At 42.3% G+C, this 26,671-nt stretch overlaps 1 protein-coding gene across 2 annotated transcripts; it reads right to left on the bottom strand.

Moving 5' to 3' along the window:
• Positions 1 to 573: 573 nt before the first annotated feature.
• On the bottom strand, positions 574 to 22,456 carry FUCA1 (alpha-L-fucosidase 1). 2 transcript variants are annotated; one of them, XM_027109754.1, is made up of 8 exons: positions 22,035 to 22,456; positions 17,126 to 17,260; positions 9,874 to 10,011; positions 8,077 to 8,182; positions 4,446 to 4,646; positions 2,967 to 3,157; positions 1,571 to 1,670; positions 580 to 1,346 (listed from the first exon to the last, which is right to left on the bottom strand). In XM_027109754.1, exons 1-8 carry the CDS (start codon positions 22,421 to 22,423, stop codon positions 1,206 to 1,208), a joined length of 1,401 nt encoding a protein of 466 aa, XP_026965555.1. In that variant the 5' UTR covers positions 22,424 to 22,456; the 3' UTR covers positions 580 to 1,205. The 2 variants fall into 2 exon arrangements, with proteins under 2 accessions (XP_026965556.1, XP_026965555.1); XM_027109755.1 differs by lacking the exon at positions 9,874 to 10,011 and having other exon boundaries at positions 574 to 1,346; positions 22,035 to 22,452.
• Between the last annotated feature and the right edge of the window lie 4,215 nt (positions 22,457 to 26,671).

Below are 26,671 nucleotides of genomic sequence, written 5' to 3'. Positions count from 1 at the left end.
CTACAAATAATCTCTTTGAGATTCTGTTTTCAGTGCTTTTGGGTATATATCCAAAAAGTGGAATTGCTGGACCATGTGGTAGTTTTGTGTTTAATTTTTTCAGAAACTGCTATACCGTTTTCTGCAACCAGTTGCATCATTTTACACTCCCACCAGTAACGCACAACAGTTCCAATTTCTCCATATTTTTGCCAACACTTGTTATTTTCTGGCTTTTGTTTTTTGATAATAGCCATCCTAATGATTATGAAGTGGTATCTCACTGTGGTTTTAATTTGCATTGCCCTAGTGCTTAGTAATTTTGAATATCTTTCATGTCTTATTGGCCATTTGTATATCTTCTTTGGAAAAATGTCTATTCAAGTCCTTTGCCCATTTTTGCTGAGGTTTTTTTTTTTTTTTTTGTCACCTCAAAAGAATGGTACTAGAAGTGAGGAGTAGAAGAACCAAAGGAATTACTTTCTTTGCTCTGCATTAAAGAGACTTGGCAAGTTATCCCCCTTCTATTTTTTTATAAAACATAAGGCTATAAGCAATCCATATAGAAACTGGAAGAAGAAAGCTACAACATGCTTTTTGGTAGAAAATAATTTGATGTACAAATTTATTTATTTGATTGTATTAAAGAAAGCAGGGCAGAATCACATTCATTTTCTTCATAGTATCACTGTAAACAGACTGAATTTCAGAGCTCTTAGTTTGCTTTGGAAACTTCTAAAAAGCTGATTATTAGCAGCCTAGGAAGCACTTTCCTTCCCCTCCAGGATCTCCTGCTCCTGGGGGTAGGTGGGAGTACCTGGTCACATTTGATGCTAAATAAATAGCACGTGGTGGATTTTGCCAAATCCTTTTCAGCTCCTCCCATAGGCAACGGGATGACTTGGCTTATTCTTGATCTGAAGTCATTTGAGTAAACAAGCAGGTTATGAAACACAGAATGGAGTGAAGTTTCCATCGTAGATAGTTCCCAAAGTTAGGATGAGCTTAACTGCTCAATCCCTTCTGCTGATCAGAGAGAGAGATGCTAGCAATCGATCTCAGATCTTTGATCCTGTGAGACATCAGCGTAACGTAATTCCTTCCTTTTATTAAAATGCGTTGGCAAAGAGATGTGTGAGTAGACAAGAGTAGTTTATTACAGTGATGGTACTGTAAGAGGAAAGTCAAAGTGTAGGCAGTGTCCCTTTCTGGTTGAACTCCAATGATCACTCCACTCCTGTCAGCTTTACAGTCCAAGCAAACTCAGTCGGAAGAGCAGAGGGTGGTAACTGGGGCAGGTACACGAGGAGACCTGTACCTGGATTTCGGGACCACTTCAGATACTTTTCGATTCCCAGCATTGTTACCTGCAGAAAGCAAAAGGGAATGGAAAAAACATTAATGCACTGATGGGCACAGAATGTGGCCTGAACATGGTGAGAAACAACTATGCTGGGCCATGGCAGGGAAGACAGTCCAAAAGGGGAATAAATATGGGAGAAACCTGGGGAAGGAAGGAAGAATTAGAGAAGACTTGCCAATTCCTTTACAAAAAGTTACATCTCTGACAAGACTGACTGAGGCTCTTTACCTCTGTAGTCGAAGTAGTTATGGGGGATTTAAGGCTTAAGATTCCATCTTCTGGCCAGTGTAGGAAAATGGCATAAACAGCTGATCCTTTTGAGGTATACCTGGGAAAAAAGAAACATCACTGTCAAAGATACCTGGCTTATTACCCTGCCACATGACCTTATACGTTCCCCTTTCAATTATCCACCAATTCCAAGACATTCAGTCTGTCACTGCTACAAGGAAGCACTAATAACTCGATACCAATTAAGGTCTGTGGGAAGAAAGCAGCCCTGGAAGATTCTTTCTGGTGATATCTTCCATTTTCTCTCTCTCCAGGGTTCTAAGTTTTCTTTAAAAAATGTGTAACTCTTATACTAGTTACCTCACACTGAAGCCATTTGCCTCATCATTCAAATCATTCTTTGACTCCAAATCCATATGAAAAGTCAAGGATATAACAAGGGCAAGGTGTGCAACGAAGACAAATTTGGGTTTTTGTTTTTAATTAAAAAATTTTTTTTTATTTTTTAATTTTTGGCCACCCAACACAGCTTGCGGGATCTTAGTTCCCCGACCAGGGATCGAACCCTGGCTCATGGCAGTGAAAGCGCAGAGTCCTAACCACTGGACCGCCAGGGAATTCCCAAGACAAGCTTGTTGTTCTGAGATTTCACCATGCTTAAAGAAGAGGGTGAAAATCACTACATAGAAACTCATCCAGAACAGAAGGATGAATGTGTTTCCCCTGACCCAGAGACCCCTGCTGTCTGGTATAACATTTACAGAGATCTTTCGCTGAGCAGTTAGTTTGTGCCTGGCACTCTGATGATACTTTACATATGTTATCTCATTTAACCCTCACACTCTAGGAAGTTACGTATCATCACCCCATCTTGCCGTTGAAAAACACTGAAGCGCAAGATCAAATAACTAGATCCACAATCCAAGCATGAATCATGACTTCTCCATTTAGCAGCTCTGTAATTCTAGGCAAGTGATATTCCTGCCCTGAGTCGGCTTTCTCACTTGTAACCTGATAATGATAGTATCAACTTGGTGGGATGGTTGAGGGGATGAAATTAGGGGAAAGAATTTAGAGCAAAGCCTGCATATTGTGAATGTCGTGCAAATAGCAGCTATTAGTATTTTTAGGAGGTGGGGTAACATTGTCAGGCAAATTGACTGACACTTTGTAGCTCTTTCTTTTTTCACCAAGCCTTCGGCCTCCCTTACTAGTCAAAGATACCCTGGGGCCTAAAACATAAACCTGGGCACAAATTTAATAGCAAAAGGACCGCTTTTGCATTTCCTCAAGATGACTCCCAGCCTGGCTTGTACCACTGTGGACCCAAGGAGATGCCAGCTCAGGGTGGGGCCACATCCCATTCCTGCACGTAACAGAAGACTAGACTCACCACACAGAGGTCGTGTTTTTTTCCAATTGTACCCTCCATGGTTTGGAGGCATAGATAGCCTCCCCATTGATGCTCAGCCACTTCCCAACAGCAAGAAGCCTTTCTTGGAAGATGGGAACAATCAGTCCATCTTTAGTTGGTCCAACGTTGAGAAGATAGTTGCCTCCCAAACTTACTGTCTGAATCAGTTCCTGGAGAGAAAAGAAACAAGGAAATCCCAGCTCTGAATGTCAAGACTGGAGAAATGCTTATAACACACAGATGAAGGGAAGAAAAAGAATCTAGGCTACATTCTCCCTCTGTTTTGTGAATAGCCTTTACCCTTTGGAAAATACTATATATTTTTGTCATTATAAAAGCAGGATAGGCTTATGTGAGAAAATTTTAAAATCCTGCCACAAGGTGGAGAAATATATTAACTCGAATTCCAGGGAGTATCACAGGCACTTCCCTGTGAACCGGCACCTGCTGTGGTGCCGTGTGCAGCGGGAAGGGTCGTGTGTCAGAAGCACAGACTGTGAGCAGGGAACTGAAAACAAAGCACTTGGCCATGAAGGAATCCCATGGAGCCATCCAGAGAGAAAACAGGGATCAGAGAGGACAGATTTAGAGCAGGTGCTGTGGAGACTCTGGGGAGGTAGAAAAGATCTGATGAATTTCAGGACACTTTGTATGTGGTGGGCTATATAAGTGTGTATGTTGCCCCTTCAGGAAAACATGCTGTAAAGAGATATATTCTTTAAGATTTTTGGAGGGAGATGCGTGTGTGTTTAGTGTGACCTCAAACGGTAGCACTTCAAGGCAGCCCAGAAAAATTAAGGCTACATACAGAATACTTTAAAAAGGAGGTTTTGTTACAGTACCCCAAAGACACCACACCATTAATTTTTTTTTTTTTTGGTGGTACGTGGGCCTCTCACTGTTGTGGCCTCTCCCGTTGTGGAGCACTGGCTCCGAACGCGCAGGCTCAGCGGCCGTGGCCCACGGGCCCAGCTGCTCCGCGGCATGTGGGATCTTCCCGGACCAGGGCACGAACCCGTGTCCCCTGCATCGGCAGGCGGACTCTCAACCACTGCGCCACCAGGGAAGCCCCACACCATTAACTTTTGATGGTTCCTTTTGGTGCTTTTCCTATGCAGTTAATTCTATATAGTTGTGATACTACACCAACCCTCTAAGCATTAATCCATGTTACATTCAGAAACATTTTAATAGTTAAGGAAAATCCCTAAATCTATGTAATTACTCCTTTATGGTTGCAAGAAATTGAAACAACCCAAATGTCAAACTGAAAATAATCCTGGGAAGAACATCTCTGTACGGAACTCTTCTTAATTATACCTAGTTCCTTAGGACAGGTGTTATGAGTGTGTTCAATAACCCTAAAGGGATCTATCAGCCTGCACTTCCATCCACAGTGCTTCCACCACTCTTAGTCAGAAGGTAGTTAACAAATCACTACCTCACAGGTACTCTTACCGAAATGATTTGAGATTCACTTGCGATGTCAGCCATTGCCATGTTGCGACGATAGCCCCAGGACAGCTTGTCTACTGAGGTGCACATCTCCCACTTGTGATCTGGCAAGGTCTCTGGCTTGAATTTGTCTTGACAGTTGTAGTATCCTCCATGGCGACAGGAACAGTTCTGACCCCATCGGTCATTTACTACGACAACATCCTAAAGGAGGAAGGAGTACCGGGGTCATCGGGGGTAAAATCACTTAGGTTCCTTACGTAACACAGTTTGATGTATTAGGTGCTTACTTGGAAGCAAGAAGCAGACTTAGTTGAGAGCAGTGTTTCTTTTTTTTTAAATTTTATTTTACTTTTGGCTGTGTTGGATCTTCATTGCTGTGCGCGGGGTTTCTCTAGTCGCGGAGAGCGGGGGTTACTCTTCACTGTGGTGTGCAGGCTCTAGGTGTGCGGGATTCAGTAGCTGTGGCACGCAGGTTCAGTAGTTGTGGCTCACGGGCTCTAGAGCACAGGCTCAATAGTTGTGGCGCACCGGCTTAGTTGCTCTGCGGCATGTGAGATCCGCCCGGGCCAGGGATCAAACCGTGTCCCCTGCATTGGCAGGCAGATTCTTAACCACTGTGCCACCAGGGAAGCCCAAGAGCAGTGTTTCTTAACTGGGGGTCATTTTGCCCTGGACAAGACTTTTAGCAAAATCTAGAGACAGTTTTTTTGGTTGTCACAACTGGGGCGGGGGTGGGGGGGTGCTACTGCCACCTAGTGGGTGGAGACCAGGGATGCTTCTAAACATCTTACAACATACAGGATAGTCCCCTCACAACAAAGAAATATCCAGCCCGGAATGTCAATAGTACCGAGGCTGAGAAACCCTGGCCCAGCAATGTGTAATGTCAGAGCTGGAATGGCCTGTTTAAATAATCTAGTAAACCACTTATTCTATCAGAGGAGAAATGGAGAGGAGACTTGCCCGAGGTCACATCCCCAGGCAGAGTTTCAGAAAGCTGGGCCTGTGAATCAGGTATTTAAACCCAGCCCAGGATGCTTTCCACTATACAACCCTGACTTTCTTTACTTAGGTAAGAAAAAATCAAACATTCTTTTCCCTTCCCTCAAGGTTTTGCTGAACTTTGAGAAATCCTTACATGGAATAACCTAATGTAAATATTTACTACTACTATAAGGGACTTCCCTGGCCATCCAGTGATTAACAAGCCACCTTCCAATGCAGGGGATGCAGATTCGATCCCTGGTCGGGGAACTAAGTCCCACATGCTGTGGGTCAACTAAGCCCGTGTGCCCTAGAGCTCGCGCGCCACAACTAGAGAGCCCACGTGCCACAACTACTGAGCCCATGCACCACAACCAAGACCTGATGCAGCCAAATAAATAAATAAATAAGTGTTTTTTAAAAAATACTACTATGAGGCTCATACTGGGTTATCTAGGGTAAAAAAAACACAGTTCTTGCCCTCAGAAATCCAGCAGAGACTAGCTGAAGAGACAGATATGTGAAAAATTATAATGTGACATCACAGCAGAGTTAGGGATGAACATAAACAGGGAACACCGATCCAGGAGTGTTTCTTGCTTCTTCCAGGAAAGAATATAAATTGCCAGGAGGCAGATTTAGTTTACATTGCACCAATAGTTACTATGCGCCTAACTGGGCCAAGTACTGTTCGTGGGGTTGGGGACACAACAGTGAACAGACCCAAATGCTTGCCCTCACAAAGCTGACACTTCAGTGAGGGAGACAGATAGTAAAGAGGCAAATGATATCTGAAATATGTTAGGCCAATATCAATATCTTAGTGGTAAGAGAAAGATAAAGCAAAGAAAGACATACAGTGTGACAGGGGCATGCTGCAATTTTAGATAGGGTGACGGGGAAGGTGACCTCCCAGGGAAGACCTGCAGAGAGCTCAGGAGTGAGCCACATGGGAACTAGAGAGAATGGAGAATAAGGAGAAGGGACTATTTCTCCTAAAAGTACTTTCCTAACATGAGTGTATCTCCAAAACCACCCTCTTTCCCAATGCGTGAGAAAGCATTCAGAACAAGAGTGGGTAGAACAGGGTCTGTGGTGTCCCACCCAAGGATCCACAATGGAGCCACCCCAGCCCGAGGACCATCGGGGAAGAAGCACAACACTGTGCCACTAGAGGTCCCCACACATCTTGCAAGTCCCAGAAAACCAATCTGAATTTGCTTCAATTTGTCACATAGGATCTTTCCTTTTTTCTTTCTCTCCATTTTCTGAATTTAGTAATATTTACCCAATGAGATCCTTAGAGGTTTATGAATCTACCAAGAAAGCTCAGTTCAAACTGGTCTTACACTTAGATTTTTCTTTAAAATCCACAACAAATCTAGAATATGTAAAATTTTTGAAATTTGCTATAGTGAAGATTAAGATGTCTGCTGCTTTGTAAGTGTATTGAAATACAAACTTTAAATGGGTAGCTATCGTGCAGCGTAATAGTGTTGATTATGGGGGAGAGGACAAGGTAGGCAAAGTTCCCTCAGGAATTTGGAGGGACTCCCCTGGTGGCACAGTGGTTAAGAATCCGCCTGCCAATGCAGGGGACACAGGTTCGAGCCCTGGCCCGGGAAAATTCCACATGCCATCCACGGCAACTAAGGCCGTGCGCCACAACTACAGAGCCTGTGTTCTAGAGCCCGTGAGCCACAACTACTGAGCCCGTGAGCCACAGCTACTGAGCCCGTGTGCCACAACTACTGAAGCCCACACGCCTAGAGCCCGTGCTCCACAACAAGAGAAGCCACCGCAATGAGAAGCCCATGCACCGCAACCAAGAGTAGCCCCTGCTTGCCTCAATTAGAGAAAGCTGGGGTTGGCAATGAAGACCCAACACAGCCAAAAAAATAAAATAAGTTAATTAATTTTAAAAAAAAAGAATTTGGAATATAAGGGAAATGAAATTTCCCCTTAAGAGTTAAACTACATAATCAACATAAGAGTAGGTGAAGTCATAGATATTCACATTTTATTCTTATCGTTTAATTTTACATGTTTTTTATATTAATTTTTGGGGTGGTTTTCTTATTTATAATGTCTGTTTACTTAATAGTTTATTTTCTCTATGGTGGTCTGGGACTTCTCCATACTATTTCTAGCCTACTTAAATTTAAGAAGATTTAAAACTATCTTGTAAAAATCAAGAATTAAAGGAGAAGAAGAGGGCTTCCCCGGTGGCGTAGTGGTTGGGAGTCCGCCTGCCGATGCGGGGGACGCGGGTTCGTGCCCCGGTCCGGGAGGATCCCGCGTGCCGCGGAGCGGCTGGGCCCGTGAGCCATGGCCGCTGAGCCTGCGCGTCCGGAGCCTGTGCTCGGCAACGGGAGAGGCCACAGCAGTGAGAGGCTCGCGTACCGCAAAAAAAAAAAAAAAAAAAAAAGGAGAAGAAGAAAGATTATACTCCAAGTAAGGGGCCAAAAAAGAATTAATGGAGAAACCTTTAACATCCACTAAGTTCCCCGATCCCTACCACGCCCACGTTGATATTACTATTTACTATTGTTGCTGTGGTCATTATTGTTATTACTCCGGATCTCGGTTCCTCACATTTTTTTTTATCATAACAGAAAAATAAGAGATAAGTCATATAATCATGTACCTTAACTGGGCTATCATTGTAGAGCCAAGCAAGAAAATTTGTAGAGTTCCAGTAAGTATCAGGACACTCCCACTCTCCATCAGACCAAATCAAGTCAGGTTTGTACCTGAGAGACAAGCAATGAGAACAATGTTTACTCTCTGAATTCATTCATAGTAAAGTCTTACGGATCTATCTTTGCAACAAATATTTAAAAATTAATTTTCTCCTATTTGGAAAGTACCAAAAGACTACCGCAATGCAGACAAGGTGGAAAACTAAAGAGACAAAAATGACAACACAGACACACACACAAACCCCTTAGCTAACACAACCACTGTTTAATACACAGCACTTTGGTGTATTTCTTCCTAATCTTTTTCTTTTTAATGTCTTAACTTAAAAAGTAGAGCTGTAATCAGTGTGTATACAATTTGGTTTCCTTCCGGCAACTAATTCCAGTGAAAAGAGTGGTGGTCCAGAACTATAGGATCAATGTTTCTGCTTTTAAGATGTATTAGAGCTTGAACTGTTCCGCCAAATGCATTTCTGGGGACAACTACCCAAAACTTTGACTATAAAAATCTATTGAATTCACTTGAGCCACAGTTGCATCTTTCACATATTATTACTCTGAGCCCTATGAGGTGTGAGTGTGTGTGTGTATTTATAACTATAAGGTAAGCATTATTATTCCCACTTTAGAAAGCTGGAACCTAATGCTCAGTAGGGTACTTTGCTTTAGGTGACAAAGCTGGTAAGTAACAGGAGCTGGAACCCACATGCAAGTCTGCCTGATGCCTAATCGTGTGCTGTACTCCGTAACTACTTAGGATAGCAGCTTGGTTCCAGGAAAATGACTGCCTGTCTGAGAGGTGAGAGAAGCACTGCTGGTCTGTGTTCCACTGTGTACGAGAAACTGTACTAGGCACTTTATACTCATTACCTCATTCATTCTCACGACAACCCTGTGATGTATAAACAGATAAAGAAACTGAGTTCTAGAAAGATGAAGTCGTTTTTTCAAGGCTATACAGTCAGTAAGAAAAAAGAACTAGATTTCTGACTTAAAGCCTATGCTGATCTCTTACAACTGTACTATTTCCTTAGAGAAGTCATCTGGATGCAAGGAGTTTTTTTTGTCTTCTGGTCTACAATGGGAGTCCAGGCAGAGATGGCTGCCTCTTAATCTTTAAAGGTCCACCATCCTCTAGGAGGCCCCAGAAGCAAGAAGGGCAAACTCAGAATAAAACGTGGTGAAGACTAGGGACAAATGCCAAAGTGAAAGTCATCATTTTAAGAATAATGGCAATAACAACACCATTATTCTGTACCAGGCATAGTGACAAATACTTTTCACATACTATGCTGAGCCCTACACAGAAGACATTATTATCCCCACTTCACAGAGTAAGAATCTGAGGCTCAGAAGGGTGACCTGTTTAAGGCCTGTAAGTAACTAGAGCCAGGATTCAAATACAAATCTGCCAGATGCCAAATCCTCTTCAGGTTCCGTTAGACCATGTTGCCCTTCTTCAAGGTCCAGACAAAGAAAATAGCATGTAAGGAGGGAACTGAAGTTTTGACTTACTACCATCCTCAGTTTTGTTTGTTTCAATTTATAGAGGCAATATGACCATACTATGAAAGTTCTGAAAAGTAGGAAGAAAAAATATATTTTGTCTTAACACACCCATTACTTTTACTATTTTGATGTCCTACCCCTTTTCCCCCTTCCCCTCAACTTAACAGTATCCTATAAGAAGCTCAGGTGTCATTGCTGAAGGTCATAAGGCCAAAAAATTTTCTGTTTTGTACCTGCTAACAAGGTCATATAGCTCTGGCATTGTTTTTGCACGGACAAAATGCTGTGTTTTGAAGCCATTTTTCTTATCACGTAGGTAGAGAGGATGGAACCATTCTAACAGTGAGTGATAGAGTCCATAGCGTATGTTCCTTAAACAGAAAAACAGGACAGCAACTGTCATTAAGCAAAGAAAAAATAATTTATTTTAAGAAATATCAGTTGCAGCATTTTTACATCTCAGTGAAACTTATCCATAGGGCATGCAGAGGGGCAGGATCCACAACCATTTCCTTAAATTATCTCATCATTCACTTAAGCAAAATGATTGGGCTTACTATGCTTTTGATAATACACATAACAAATTATTTTCATACATAAATATCTTAACACCAAATGTCATTTAAACCATCTTTTGTCTTTTAAGTCAATTATCTCAATAACATGTAGTCCTATTAAAAAATGTTTTCTGTCAATCGTAAGAACACATATGGAAGAGATACTAGAAAATAGAGACAAGTATAAAGAATAACTAAAATCTTATCACTTAAATAATCATTAGTAACATTTTCTGTGTAGCTGAATTAATTAATATAGGTTTATTGTTTCATATAAGATTTATTAATAGTTCTTAACGTGAGCAGAAGCAAGAAGAACTACAATCCTGCAGCCTGTGGAACAAAAACCACATTCAAGAGACAGACAAGATGAAAAGGCAGAGGGCTAGGTACCAGATGAACGAACAGGATAAAATCCCAGAAAAACAACTAAATGAAGTGGAGATAGGAAACCTTCCAGAAAAAGATTCAGAATAATGACAGTGAAATGATCCAGGACCTCAGAAAAGGAATGGAGGCAAAGATTAAGAAGATGGAAGAAATGTTTAATAAAGACCTAGAAGAATTAAAGAACAAACAGAGATGAACAATACAATAACTGAAATGAAAAATACACTAGAAGGAATCAATAGCAGAATAACTGAGGCAGAAGAATGGATAAGTGACCTGGAAGACAGAGTGGTGGAATTCAATGCCGCAGAACAGAATAAAGAAAAGAGGATGAAAAGAAATGAAGACAGCCTAAGAGACCTCTGGGCCAACATTAAATGCAACAACATTCGCATTATAGGGGTCCCAGAAGGAGAAGAGAGAGAGAAAGGACCTGAGAAAATATTTCAAGAGATTACAGTCGAAAACTTCCCTAACATGGGAAAGGAAATACCCACCCAAGTACAGGAAGCGCAGAGTCCCAGGCAGGATAAACCCAAGGAGAAACACGTGGAGACACATAGTAATCAAACTGACAAAAATTAAAGACAAAGAAAAATTATTGAAAGCAATAAGGGAAAAACGATAAACAACATACAAGGGAACTCCCAGAAGGTTAACAGCTGATTTCTCAGCAGAAACTCTACAAGCCAGAAGGGAGTGGCATGATACATTTAAAGTGATGAAAGGGAAGAATCTACAACCAAGATTACTCTACCCAGCAAGGATCTCATTCAGACTCTATGGAGAAATCAAAAGCTTTACAGACAAGCAAAAGCTGAGAGAATTCAGCACCACCAAACCTGCTCTACAACAAATGCTAAAGGAACTTCTCTAAGTGGGAAACACGAGAGAAGAAAAGGACCTACAAAAATAAACCCAAAACAATTAAGAAAATGGTCATAGGTACATACATATTGATAATTAACTTAAACGTGAATGGATTAAATGCTCCAACCAAAAGACACAGGCTTGCTGAATGGATACAAAACCAAAACCCATATATATACTGTCTACAAGAGACCCACTTCAGACCTAGGGACACATACAGACTGAAAGTGAGGGGATGGAAAAAGATATTCCATGCAAATGGAAATCAAAAGAAAGCCAGAGTAGCAATACTCATATAAGATAAAATAAACTTTAAGAATGTTACAGGAGACAAGGAAGGACACTACATAATGATCAAGGGATCAATCCAAGAAGAAGATATAACAATTATAACTATATATGCACCCAACATAGGAGCACCTCAATACATAAGGCAACTGCTAACAGCTATAAAAGAGGAAATCGACAGTAATACAATAATAGTGGGGGACTTTAATACCTCACTTACATCAATGGACAGATCATCCAAACAGAAAATTAATAAGGAAACACAAGCTTTAAATGACACAATAGACCAGATAGATTTAATTGATATTTATAGGACATTCCATCCAAAAACAGCAGATTACACTTTCTTCTCAAGTGCGCACAGAACATTCTCCAGGATAGATCACATCTTGGGTCACAAATCAAGCCTCAGTAAATTTAAGAAAATTGAAATCATATCATCTTTTCTGACCAGAACGCTATGAGATTAGAAATAAATTACAGGGAAAAATACGTAAAAAACACAAACACCTGGAGGCTAAACAATACGTTACTAAATAACCAAGAGATCCCTGAAGAAATCAAAGAGGAAATCAAAAAATACCTAGAGACAAATGACAATGAACACACGACGATCCAAAACCTATGGGATGCAGTAAAAGCAGTTCTAAGAGGGAAGTTTATAGCAATACAAGCCTACCTCAAGAGACAAGAAAAATCTCAAATAAACAATCTACACTTACACCTAAAGGAACTAGAGAAAGAAGAACAAACAAAACCCAAAGTTAGTAGAAGGAAAGAAATCATAAAGATCAGAGCAGAAATAAATGAAATAGGAACAAAGAAAACAATAGCAAAGATCAATAAAACTAAAAGCTGGTTCTTTGAGAAGATAAACCATAAGTCAGACTCATCAAGAAAAAAGAGGGAGAGGACTCAAATCAACAAAATTAGAAATGAAAAAGTAGAAGTTACAACAGACATTGCAGAAATACAAAGCATCCTAAGAGACTACTACAAGCAACTCTATGCCAATAAAATGGACAACCTGGAAGAAATGGACAAATTCTTAGAAAGGTATAACCTTCCAAGACTGAACCAGGAAGAAATAGAAAATATGAACAGACCAATCACAAGTAATGAAATTGAAACTGTGATTAAAAATCTTCCAACAGGGCTTCCCTGGTGGCGCGGTGGTTGAGAGTCCGCCTGCCGATGCAGGGGACACGGGTTCGTGCCCCGGTCTGGGAAAATCCCACATGCCGCGGAGTGGCTGGGCCCGTGAGCCATGGCTGCTGAGCCTGCGCGTCCAGAGCCTGTGCTCCACAACGGGAGAGGCCACAACAGTGAGAGGCCCACGTATCGCAAAAAAAAAAAAAAAATCTTCCAACAAACAAAAGTCCAGGACCAGATGGGTTCATAGGTGAATTCTATCAAACATTTAGAGAAGAGCTAACACCCATCCTTCTCAACCTGTTCCAAAAAATTGCAGAGGAAGGAACACTCCCAAACTCATTCTATGAGGCCACCATCACCCTGATACCAAAAGCAGACAAAGATACTAAAAAAAAAAAGAAAATTACAGACCAATATCACTGATGAATATAGAGGCAAAAATCCTCAACAAAATACTAGCAAACAGAATCCAACAACACATTAAAAGGATCATACACCATGATCAAGTGGGATTTATCCCAAGGATGCAAGCATTCTTCAATATACGCAAATCAATCAATGTGATACACCATATTAACAAACTGAAGAATAAAAACCATATGATCATCTCAACAGATGCAGAAAAAGCTTTTGACAAAATTCAACACCCATTTATGATAAAAAACTCTCCAGAATGTGGGCATAAAGGGAACCTACCGCAACATAATAAAGGCCATATACAACAAACCCACAGCAAACATGATTCTCAACGGTGAAAAACTGAAAGCATTTCCTCTAAGATCAGGAACAAGACACGGATGCCCATTCTCGCCACTCTTATTCAACATAGTTTTGGAAGTCCTAGCCACGACAATCAGAGAAGAAAAAGAAGTATAAGGAATACAGGGCTTCCCTGGTGGCGCAGTGGTTGAGAGTCCACCTGCCGATGCAGGGGACACGGGTTCATGCCCCAGTCCGGGAAGATCCCACATGCTGTGGAGCAGCTAGGCCCGTGAGCCATGGCCGCTGAGCCTGCGCATCCGGAGCCTGTGCTCCGCAACAGGAGAGGCCACAACAGTGAGAAGCCCCTGTACGGCAAAAAAAAAAACAAAAAAAAAAACGAATACAAATTGGAAAAGAAGTAAAACTGTCACTGTTTGCAGATGACATGATACTATACATAGAGAATCCTAAAGATGCCACCAGAAAACTACCAGAGCTAATCAATGAACTTGGTAAAGTTGTAGTATACAAAATTAATGCACAGAAATCTCTTGCATTCTTATCACTAATGATGAAAAATCTGAAAGAGAAATTAAGGAAACACTCCCATTTACCACTGCAACAAAAAGAATAAAATACCTAGGAATAAACCTACCTAGGGAGACAAAAGACCTGTATGCAGAAAACTGTAAGACACTGTTGAAAGAAATTAAAGATGATACCAACAGATGGAGAGATATACCATGTTCTTGGATTGGAATAATCAATATTGTGAAAATGACTATACTGCCCAAAGCAAACTACAGATTCAATGCAATCCCTATCAAATTACCAATGGCATTTTTTACAGGACTAGAACAAAAAATCCTAAAATCTGTAGGGAGACACAAAAGACCCCAAATAGCCAAAGCGGTCTTGAGGGAAAAAAACGGAGCTGGAGGAATCAGACTCCCTGACTTCAGACTATACTACAAAGCTACGGTAATCAAGACAGTATGGTACTGGCACGTAAAACAGAAATATAGGTCAACGGAACAGGATAGAAAGCCCAGGGATAAACCCACGCACCTATGGTCAACTAATCTATGACAAAGGAGGCAAGGATATACAATGGAGAAAAGACAGTCTCTTCAATAAGTGGTGCTGGGAAAACTGGACAGCTACATGTAAAAGAATGAAATTAGAACACTCCCTAACACCATACACAAAAATGAACTCAAAATGGATTAGAGACCTAAATGTAAGACTGGACACTATAAAACTCTTAAAGGAAAACATAGGAAGAACACTCTTTGACACATATCACAGCAAGATCTTTTTCGATCCACCTCCTAGAGTAATGGAAATAAAAACAAAAATAAACAAATGGGACCTAAGGAAACTTAAAAGCTTTTGCAAAGCAAAGGAAACTACAAACAAGACAAAAAGACAACCCTCAGAATGGGAGAAAATATTTGCAAACGAATCAGCGGACAAAGGACTAATCTCCAAAATACATAAACAGCTCACGCAGCTCAATATTAAAAAAACAAACAACCCAATCCAAAAATGGGCAGAAGACCTACATAGACATTTCTCCAAAGAAGACATAGAGATGGCCAAGAAGCCCATGAAAAGCTGCTCAACATCACTAATTATTAGCGAAATTCAAATCAAAACTATAATGAGGTATCACCTCACACCAGTTAGAATGGGCATCATCAGAAAATCTACAAACAACAAATGCTGGAGAGGGTGTGGAGAAAAGGGAACTCTCTTGCACTCTTGGTGGGAATGTAAATTGATACAGCCACTATGGAGAACAGTATGGAGGTTCCTTAAAAAACTAAAAATAGAATTACCATATGACCCAGCAATCCCACCACTGGGCATATACCCAGAGAAAACCATAATTCAAAAAGACACATGCACCCTAATGTTCATTGCAGCACTATTTACAATACCCAGGTCATGGAAGCAACCTAAATGCCCATCGACAGACGAATGGATAAAGAAGGTGTGGTACATATATACAGTGGAATATTACTCAGCCATAAAAAGGAACGAAATTGGGTAATTTGCAGAGACGTGGATGGACCTAGAGACTGTCATACAGAGTGAAGTATGTCAGAAAGAGAAAACAGATATCGTATATTAACGCATATATGTGGAACCTAGAAAAATGGTACAGATGAACCGGTCTGCAGGGCAGAAATAGACACACAGATGTAGAGAACAAACGTATGGACACCAAGGGGGTAAAGTGGCGGGTAGGTAGTGCGATGAATTGGGAGATTGGGATTGACATATATACACTAATATGTATAAAATGGATAACTAATGAGAACGTGCCGTATAAAAAAATAAAATTCTAAAAAAAAAAAAAAATAGTTCTTAACGTTCCCCAAATGAAATACGGTTAAAGTGACCTATTTTCATATACAATAAAGCTTGTTTTGAGTTAAGAATAGTGAGTGTTTTGGAAATGCTATAATACAAGTAAGAAGTAAATGTAATATTGCAATGGCACAGATAAGACAGAAACAATTGAAGTTAAGTATTTCATCACGTGATTCAGGGACTAAATAAAGAAGGTAAGAATCAAGGATCTTAGAGTCCAGATCTAATCAACACCTCAGAGTCTTACAGCAGGACTATTAGCAGAGCACAGCAGTGGGAAACTGAATATTTAACCGGTGACATAAGTCAGCAAATGCTTTCTCAATGGACCAGATAATATTTGAGGCTTTGCAGGCCTTGCGATCTCTATCCCAACTCTGCAATTGTAGCTTGAAAGCAGCCAGAGACAATGCATAAATGAATGGGCACAACTGTGTTCCAGTCAAACTTTACTTACACAAACACGCAGCTGGTCTACCCCTTAAATAGGACATCAAGTTTGCCAAATCACAACAGAGGTGAGATTGGGCATGACACAAATACCACTTTTCCTCCTTAGAGGCAAACATACCCAGAAATATAGGATCCAAAACCAAAATACCTGGGTTCAAATCCCACCTCTGACATTTCCCAGCATTTTGATCTTGGGAAGTTACTTTTTATTAAGTGGCAAATATTAGAAAGCATTAATTAGAATCTACAGGGTGGCTCCTTATCTCACTTTTTGCCCTTTTCAGTTCTCTCTTGATCTACTATTCATCTAAACCTTCCCTGAATGCCTGCAAAGCTGTGTTGACAGCCAAGGAGGACAGAAAGATGAGAGGCCCAACCGTGGCCCCCATCAGATACTGGAAAAGGCCTGGGGTTGGTAGCCTTTCCAGAAAAAATCCTTTGCAGAATGCAAATGAAGCATTGGGGTCTACGCTGGGTATCCTTCACCTAAGCAGACAGGGCTGTGAACTTCTCTGATGGTGTCACCTTTGGTCATATGAAAACTGCCAAGCATCAAACACTGCTAAGGCCAGAAGCCCTTCAAGGTACTGGTTAAATGCAAACTTAGAAAACACACAAGAGTAGAGAAGGCACGGCACATTGGATGGCTAGATCAAAAGTGATGATGGAGTAATCATCTGTGGACACACACCTATTTCGGATGGCTGTTCCCAACTCACCAACCAGATCACGATGGGGCCCCAGATCCTCAGAGTTCCAGTTCCAAGACACAGGACTTGGCCAGTTTGTGAAGCCTTCATGATGCTTTGTTGTCAGGACTACGTACCTGTGGACATTGAAACCATATGAACAAAGGAAGTGGGCAGTGGGCCACCGGCACGAACTTACCCGGTATGCCTGGGGCTTTCAAAATGGTTGGGAGAACTTGACTATAGGAAATGTATGGTTGAACCTTGAACAACGTGGGGGTGAGGGGTGCCAACCCCCTGTGCAGAAGAAAATCCATGTATAACTTTTGACTCCCCGAAAACTTAACTACTAATAGCCTACTCTTGACTGGAAGCCTTAGCAATAACATAAATGACTGATTAATGCCCATTCTGGGGGACTTCCCTGGCAGTCCGGCGGTTAAGACTCTGTGCTTCCAATGCAGGGGGCACAGGTTCGATCCCTGGTCGGGGAACTAAGATCCTGCAGGCCATGCAGTGTGGCCAAAAACAAACAAACAAACAAAAAACCCCGCCCATTCTGTAGGTTACATGTATTACGTACTGTATTAATACAATAATGTAAGCTAGAGAAAAGAAAATGTTTTTAAGAAAATCATAAAATACATTTATAGTACCGTATTTATTGATACTATAAGTTTACATTGTCTGTTTACAAGAGGAACCACCTGTCAGTACCTACATCAATATTATCTTACATGATACAAAACACTGCAGATGTTATAATTATTACTAAAACTAGATATAGAAAGTGAAAAGCTAATGTGAAAAAGAAGTTCATATTTATTTGCAGGTATAACAATTTGTGCATTGATAATAAAGAAGCAGTAATATGATTGCTTTTCAGTAGCCTAGTGTAATCAATATGATTGCTTCATGATAGCCTAGCCGATACACTAATGAATGAATCATTATAAAATTTTTATGGCCTATGGTATTATAATCCTATTCATAACACAGTATTGGAAACATTGTTACATTAAAAAAAACACACTTGCCTGTGATGATAGGCTGATACACAGTTTATCCAATTATGAGAGGGTAGAGGGGAGGGCATACTGTATGGTAATGTAATTCTTTGAAAGCAAAGTTTTAAAACAGTAAGAAAACTGATACATTGGTAATTTTTTATTGTGTCACTTACCATATGCTTATGTAAGGATTGGCTACTCACTTCCATACCAATCTTGCATATGATGTTCTACGTGATGCATACTCAGGCAATGACGACAATGATGATGACACAAAAACGTTTCATACAGTTCTTGCCATCCAGTTCTTAGGTTTTCACATGAAGACACACACTCACACAGCAGATACATTTATTAACTGTATGGCATAATGATTATTCACCGTTCATTAAGTGGAAGGAGATCATCATAAAGGTCTTCATGGTGAGTAGGTTGAAGAGGAAGAGGAGGGGTGGGTCTTGCTGTCTCAGGGTGGCAGAGGCAGAAGAGGTGGACGGGGAGGCAGGAGAGGCAGGAATTCAGTGTAATGTTATGGAAATACATTGCAATTTCTGTCTGCCTTTTCTGTTTTTACATTTCTCTAAAAATAACTTCTACATGATACCAATCCTTCTTCCACTATTTGCTTTTTTTGTTTGTTTGTTTTTATTTTTTGGCTGCACTGCTTGACATGTGGGATCTTAGTTCTCAGACCAGGGATCAAACCTGTGCTCCCTGCATTGGAGGGGTAACCACGGGACCACCAGGGAAGTCCTCACTGTTTGCTCTAGTTTCAGTGCTCATATCATAGAAGGGTCCATGTGGTAAAAGAAGTCAAAAGCTGTCTTGAGTAATCAGAATCCTTCTGCCAGATTGTCTAACGTCAATCTGTCTTCTGGCACTGCTTCTTCTACATCTCCTTCCTCTGCACTTGCTCAGAAGCACTCATCTCCATCAAGCTGTCCTCTGTTAATTCCTCAGGTGTGATGTTTATTAGCTCCTGAATTTCTCCAAGATCCACATCTTGAAACCCTTCACCCTGCACCTTTTTTTTTTTTTTGGCTGCATTCGGTCTCTGTTGCTGCGCACGGGCTTTCTCTAGTTGCGGTGAGCGGGTGCTACTCTTTGTTGCGGCACGCAGGCTTCTCATCGCGGTGGTTTCTCTTGTTGTAGAGCACGGGCTCCAGGTGTGAGGGCTTCAGTAGTTGTGGCGCGTGGCCTTAGTTGCTCCACGGCATGTGGGATCTTCCCAGACCAGGGCTCGATCCCGTGTCCCCTGCTTTGGCAGGCGGATTCTTAACTACTGCGCCACCAGGGAAGCCCTCCCCCCTCCCCATCTTTTTTGCCGTATCCACATCTCTTTCATGATTTCCTTGACTGGCTCTGTTATAAATCCCGTGAGGTCATGCAAAATATCTGGACACAGTTTTCTCCAGCAGGAATTTATTGTTTGGGGCTTGACGGCTTTCACAGCTTTTTCTATAACAACAATGGTATCTTCAGTGCTGTAATCCTTCCAGACTTTCATGATGTTATCTATATTGGGGTTCTCTTCCACAGCACTGACAATCCGTTTCATAGAGTACCATGTGTAATGAGCCTTAAAGGTCCTTATGACCCCCAAAGATCTAGAGGTTGAATTAGAGATGCTGTGTCTGGGGGTAAGTAGACCACTTTGATGCTTTTGGTGTTGAACTCTTGGGGTTCTAGGTTGCCAGGGGCATTTTCCAATATTAAAAGAACTTTAAAAGGCAGTCCCTGGGCTTCCCTGGTGGCGCAGTGGTTGAGAGTCCGCCTGCTGATGCAAGGGACACTGGTTCGTGCCCTGGTCCGGGAAGATCCCACATGCCGCAGAGCGGCTAGGCCCGTGAGCTATGGCTGCTGAGCCTGCGCGTCTGGAGCCTGTGCTCTGCAATGGGAGAGGCCATAACAGTGAGAGGCCCGCATACCGCAAAAAAAAAAAAAAAAAAAAAAATTAAGCTGTTTGTTTTACCAAGCCCATATGAATTGCCTCTCATTCACAGAGGTGACAAAAGGCCAAAAGAAAAGGGGAGAAAAGGCAAGTGTTGAAATGACAAGCAAATCACTCACCATTTCATTTACTTTTACGGCAGAAAAACACCTGGTGCTCACATGTGACAATTTAATCACTGGCCGATGTGGAGTGCTCAAGACTTTAAGGTCTAGACAGTATTTCAGACTCTGTGGATCATAGTCCTCTCTGTGGCATACTCTTCTTCTACTTTGTTTTTTTAAATTAATTAATTAATTTATTTTTGGCTGTGTTGGGTCTTCATTGCTGCACGCGGGCTTTCTCTAGTTGCGGTGAGCGGGGGCTACTCTTCGTTGTGGTGCGCGGGCTTCTCATTGCGGTGGTTTCTCTTGTTGCGGAGCATGGGCTCTAGGCGCGCGGGCTTCAGTAGTTGTAGCATGCGGACTCAGTAGTTGTGGCTCGCAGGCTCTAGAGCACAGGCTCAGTAGTTGTGGCACACAGGCTTAGTTGCTCTGTGGCATGTGGGATCTTCCCGGACCAGGGCTCGAACCCGTGTCCCCTGCATTGGCAGGCGGATTCTTAACCACTGTGCCACCAGGGAAGCCCCTCTTCTTCTACTTTTTAAAAACAACCCCTTAAAATGTAAAAATCCTTCTCATCTCAAGAAACTCACCAAAATGGGCAGAGGACCAATCCCTCTGGCCATGGTTGCAGACCTCTGGTGTGGTGGAAAGAACCTTCACCTTAGAGTCACGGGATTTGGAGTCTAGGACATTAGTTCCCTTCTTCTGTCTGGGCCAGTCATCTTGTCCATAGCAAGGGCATCTTGTCCTGGACAAAGGATGTCTCCCAGATTTTAACTTCTTCATTTGAAAATTATGGATTTCTAAGGCTTCTGGAAGACACTGAACTCCTCCTTTGTTTGTTCAAGGCTTATATTCCCATACACTTAATTGCAAACACTAAATATCAGTTGTAATTTCTATTTAGTACAAGAGAACTTAAAGTCCAAGAGAAACTAAAACCTGGAAGACAGGTGAGGAGACAAAGTAAGGGTGGAAGACTGCCCTAAGCCAGGAGGCGGGAAACCTACCTGCCTTCATTCTTACTCTCCTCCAACCCACTTCCTGCCCAGCAGCCTCAGAGTCATCATTCCTTGACTTAATACCTGCAACATCCTGTCTTCAAGGATGATTCCTTCAGGACTAGCCCCAGCCTTCAACAACCTTGTGAGTCCTTGCCTCTCTCTTCCCAGCCCCAGTGCTCTGCACTTTCAGTTCTCTGAACCATTCACAAGCAAGTTGCAACAGTTCTCAAAACGATTCTGACATTTCTTGAGCACTCTCTATGTGCAAGGCATTGAGAAGAGCAGCTGAAAGGGAATCTGTATTGTTGCCCAAATACACTGCACGCCAGAACTCCCTTCCCTTCGGGACATATTAAAGCTGATAGGAGGAACACAATCCCTGTCTACAACCATGGAAGGAGGCGGTAGGGAGGTAAAATGCCTTGTTCAAGTTCGCAGCTGAACTAGGATCAGACTCCATACCACCGGCTTAAAATCCTGGAATCCTGATTGCCTTGTTGACCCGGAAGGGACATTCGGTATCACTTAGCCTAGTCTTCTCAATATTCAGGTGCAGACACTGTGGGCTTTGCAGTCCATCACCAACCGGAAACCTTTATTTCCTTCTAATCCTCAACCAGACGCACCTTCTTAGGATCAGGCGTGCCATATTCAATTCTGCATCCTTCAGGAGGCAAAACACAGTACCCCCGGTATCTTAAGTCAGACGGACACCTGTGTGACCCGGCAAGTCGCCTAGCCTTCCCCCGCTCGGTTTTCACCTGCCTAAGCCCCCTCCCGGCGCTCGGGTCAGCCCTAGCCGGGGAAGGGGAGCCCCGCCCGCCCCGCGCGGCGGCACTCACTTCGCCCCGGCGGCCTCGAACAGGTTGGCCCAGCTGTCCGGGTGGAAGAAGCGCGCAGTGAATCTTGGCCCGAAGTCGCCATAGGTGAAATTGGGCGGGTAGTTCTCCTTCATGAAACTCTCGTACTGTGGCAGCTTTTCGCCCTTCCAATGCCACCAGAACCACTCACTTCCCCAGGCCGGCACCGAAAACACGCCCCAGTGCACAAACACTCCAAATTTGGCCTCGTCGAACCAGGCCGGCAGCGGCCGGGAGTCCAGACTCGGCCAGTCTGCGGTGTAGCGACGCGGAGGGTCGGTGCAGCGCGGAGGGTGGGTGCAGCGCGGAGCCCGCACCGCGCCGAGCACCAGCAGCAGCAACAGCTTCGCGCACACCACCCGCAACTTCATCTCGGTATTTGGCACAGCAGTCTTGGAGCCCCACCGCCGCCACTGAACGCGCAAGTGCGGGGCACGTGGCCCCGCCCACCCTAACTAATGATTGGCTCGGAAGGAAAAGGGGTGGGTCAACCCAGGCTGCTTGGCTACCGAGCGTCTTCCCCTCCTGGTGGGCGGTCCCTACAGCCACTGGCTCTCAAAGGGAGAAAGGTGCAAGGAGGATGGGGGTGTGACCGATGATTGAAAACTTTAGAATTCACTGCCGGTGAAATCGAGGGGGTGTGGAAGGCCCGGTGTGTGCAGAGAACTGGGACTGGTCCATTTTGCCGTTGGCAGCTGTGGGGGACTTTTTGAGCTGTAGTATGGAAGAACAAGTCAGGAGGCAGGAATACCAGATGGACGGGCATTGTAACAGCCCTGGCAGAAATGACGGGGCAGAAGGACGATGGGAAGGAGCATTATAAGGGGAGAGGTGGGAGGAAAGTGGGCGCTGAAAGAGGAAGAACAGGTGTGACCATTTTGCCTGTCTAATAAATATTTTTTTAACTTGCTTTGGGAATTTTGAGGCAATTCAAAGAGCTTAACATCTAGTTGGAAAAACAAGACCCATGCACAGGCTACCACGAAGGAATATTTTTAGAGTAACAGCGTGAGAAATTCGAGAGCCTCAGGCCCAAAGAGTGCCTTGTGTGAACCTTGTCTGGCAGGGAGGTCACCAAATTCCTCTACAGTTGGTAGAGGCTGTGCCTGCGCAAACAGGCGGTGAGGCTGTCAGGTGTGGGGAGTCTAATGACTCCCCCGTGGCACAGCTGGTACCTACATATCAGTGAGAACTGCTGCAGGTAAGAGTTGGAAGGAACTTTGGAGACCCTCGACACTATCCCCTTCTTTACCCTTACCATTTTATGGAAGAGGAAACTGAGACCCAGAGAGGGGATTGGAGTTGCCCAAGATCATGCAACTAGTTTGAATCAGAGGTGGGACCAGAACCCAGGTATCCAGATGCAGAATCTATGTCTCTCAAATGCTGCTTCTCTCTTGCACCCCAGGAGGTGCAAGAGAACCTGACAAAAGCTGTGTCGACAGAAGCAAGCACTTCCTCATTCTAGGAGTGATAAAGAAACACAGTGGCTGTTGCTGAATGAACAGTCATTTTCTTTATTTTCCGTTACTTCCTCTGCAAGATTATATTGTAATATTGTCCACAACAGCAAGCCCAGACACCTAACACAAGCAAACAAACAAAACAACAACAACAAAAAGCATTTGTACACATCTTGTAGTGATCAGGGTAATGGTCTTTGATGTTACAGAACTCATCTTGGGGGAGATAAAATAGGACACCATGACCTTCATTTCTCCTTAGCCTCAAAATCAAAATGTAAATCTGTAGGGGCAGGTGAGAGGCATTGCAATAGGGTGGAAAAACTGGAAGTTGGGAAACCTAGGTTTCTTGCATTGGACACCACCTTGTTGGGTCTCCTTGGGCAAGTCTTGTCCACTCTCTGGTCCCATTTCCTCATCTAAACAATGAGAGCAGTTCTCTGTGATACCTGAGGTCCCCTTTCTCCCTTGCTCTCCCCCTCCATAAACTCTAAGCAGAAATAGAGTGTGATTGTGAAAGGAGAGAGGAAGAAAGTGTGGAAGTGCATTTAATTCAATGATTTTTAAACTCTAGTTTAAAACTCTAGTTTTATTCATTAAACAGATGTTTACTGAGTATCAATTTATGCCAGGCACTTGGGCATTTTCTTTGCTGAAATGAGATAGGACCCCACCAATGAATAAAGAAAGGCATGCCCCAAATTTAAGGAGCCACATATCCACCTTTAAAAAATCATCCAATTTCTTTGCCTTACAAAAATTTGGGTTCAAATAAAATTCGATTTTCCACAATATAATCTAAAGCTTTTCAGAAGCAGCTCAGTGCCACAGATGTTGATCAGCCCCTTTAAGACTCTATGCTGGGTCTTCACGTAACACTGGGAACTGAGAGATAAACATGGAGCTCATCTTGTGGGGGAAGAAAAGCCAGTGACTCCCACTTAACACAGTCCATGAGATGTGCTGTAAGAGAGGGTTGAAATTTGTCCTTGGGGGCTGTACTGGGTTGAAGCATGTCCCCCAAAACTTCATGTCTGCTTGAATCCTGTGTATGTTACCTTCTTTGGAAGTAGAGTCTTTGGAGATGTAATTTGTTAAATTAAGATGAGGTCATACTGGATTACAGTGTGCCTTAATCCAATGATTGGTGTCCTTAAAAGAAGACACCAAGAGAAAAGACCTAAATGTAAGATGGAAAACCATAAAACTCCTATAAGAAAACATAGGCAGAACACTCTCTGACCTAAATCGTAGCAATATTTTTTTGAATTTGTCTCCTAAGGCAAAGGAAATAAAAGCAAAAATAAATGGGATCTAATTAAACTTAAAAGCTTTTGCACAGCAAAGGAAACCATCAACAAAATGAAAAGAAAACCTACTGAATGGGAGAAAATATTTACAAATGATATGACTGATAAGGGGTTAATATCCAAAATATATAAATAGCTCATACAACTCAATATAAAAAAAGGAAAACAACCTGATTAAAAATGGTCAGAAGACCTGAATAGACATTTTTCCAGAGAAGACATACATATGGCCATCAGGCACATGAAAAGATGCTCAACATTGCTGCTTATTAGAGAAATGCAAATCAAAACCACAATGAGATATCACCTCACACCAGTCAGGATGACGATCATCAAAGAGAACACAAACAGCAAATGTTGGCAAAGGATGTGGAGAGAAAGGAACCCTTGTACGCTGATGGTGGGAATGTAAATTGGTGCAGCCACTATGGAAAACAGTATGGAGGTTCCTCAGAAAACTAAAAATAGAGCTACCATATGATACAGCAACTCCACTCCTGGGCATATATCCAAAGAAAATGAAAACACTAATTCGAAAAGATACATGAATCCCAATGTTCATAGCAGCATTACTTATAACAGCCAAGAGATGGAAGCAATGTAAGTGCCCATCAAGGGATGAATGGATAAAGAGGATGTGATATACATACATACATACATATATATATATATATATATATATATATGAAATGGAATACTACTCAGTCATTAAAAAAGAATAAATTCCTGCCATGTACAACAATATGGATGGACCTGGAGGGTATTATGCTAAGTGAAATAAGTCAGACAGAGAAAACACAAATAGTGTATGTTATCATTTATATGTGGACTCTAAAAAAATAAAACAAATGAATGAACATAACAAAACAAAAACAGACTCACAGATATAGAGAACAAACTAGTGGTTACCGGTGGGGAGAGAGAAGGGGGGAGGGGCAAGATAGGGGTGGGTGTTAAGAGGTACAAACTACCATGCATAAAATAAATAAGCTACAAGGATATATTGTACAGCACAGGGAATATAGCCAATATTTATAATAAGTAAATGGAGTGTAATCTATAAAAATGTTGAATCACTATGTTGTTGTTGTTGGTTTTTTGCGGTACACGGGCCTCTCACTGTTGTGGCCTCTCCCGTTGCGGAGCACAGACTCCGGACGCGCAGGCTCAGCGGCCGTGGCTCACGGGCCCAGCCGCTCTGCAGCATGTGGGATCTTCCCAGACCCGGGCACGAACCCGTGTCCCCTGCATCGGCAGGCAGACCCTCAACCACTGCGCCACCAGGGAAGCCCAAATCACTATGTTTTATACCTGAAACTAATACAACATTGTAACTCAGCTATACCTCAATTAAAAAAAAAGAAAGACACCTGGAGATAAAGGATGGGGAAAGGGCATGTGAAGACAGAGGCAGAGGTAGGAGTTATGTTGCCACAAGCCAAGGAACACCAGGAGCTGCCAGAAGTTGGAAAAAGCAAGGAAGGATCCTCCCCATGCAACTTTGGAGAGAGCATGGCCTTGCTGACACCTTGATTTTCTAGAGTCCAGACCTGTGAAAGAATAAACTTCTGTTGTTATAAGCCACTCAGTTTGTGGAAAACTGTTGCAGGAAGTTTAATACAGGGCATAAAATGAAGTATGTTGAGAAATAACGATGAGTTATTATCTTAAGTTTGCAGCAATCTGATGTTACAAAAGTCTAATATTATTATTGGACCTATTAAGTCATATTATCACTTATACTTTATACATATTTCTCACTTAGACTTATTATTATTGAAGTCATTATTATTTATAGACTTATTTATTATTACTATCCTAATCGAGCAGAATTTGACTGAACTAG

The sequence above is a fragment of the Aethalodelphis obliquidens genome, unplaced genomic scaffold (assembly GCF_003676395.1).
Source record: "Aethalodelphis obliquidens isolate GAN/ISIS:26980383/991018 unplaced genomic scaffold, ASM367639v1 scaffold9, whole genome shotgun sequence".
NCBI lineage: Eukaryota > Metazoa > Chordata > Mammalia > Artiodactyla > Delphinidae > Aethalodelphis > Aethalodelphis obliquidens.
This window is presented reverse-complemented; position numbering and strand designations above follow the sequence as displayed.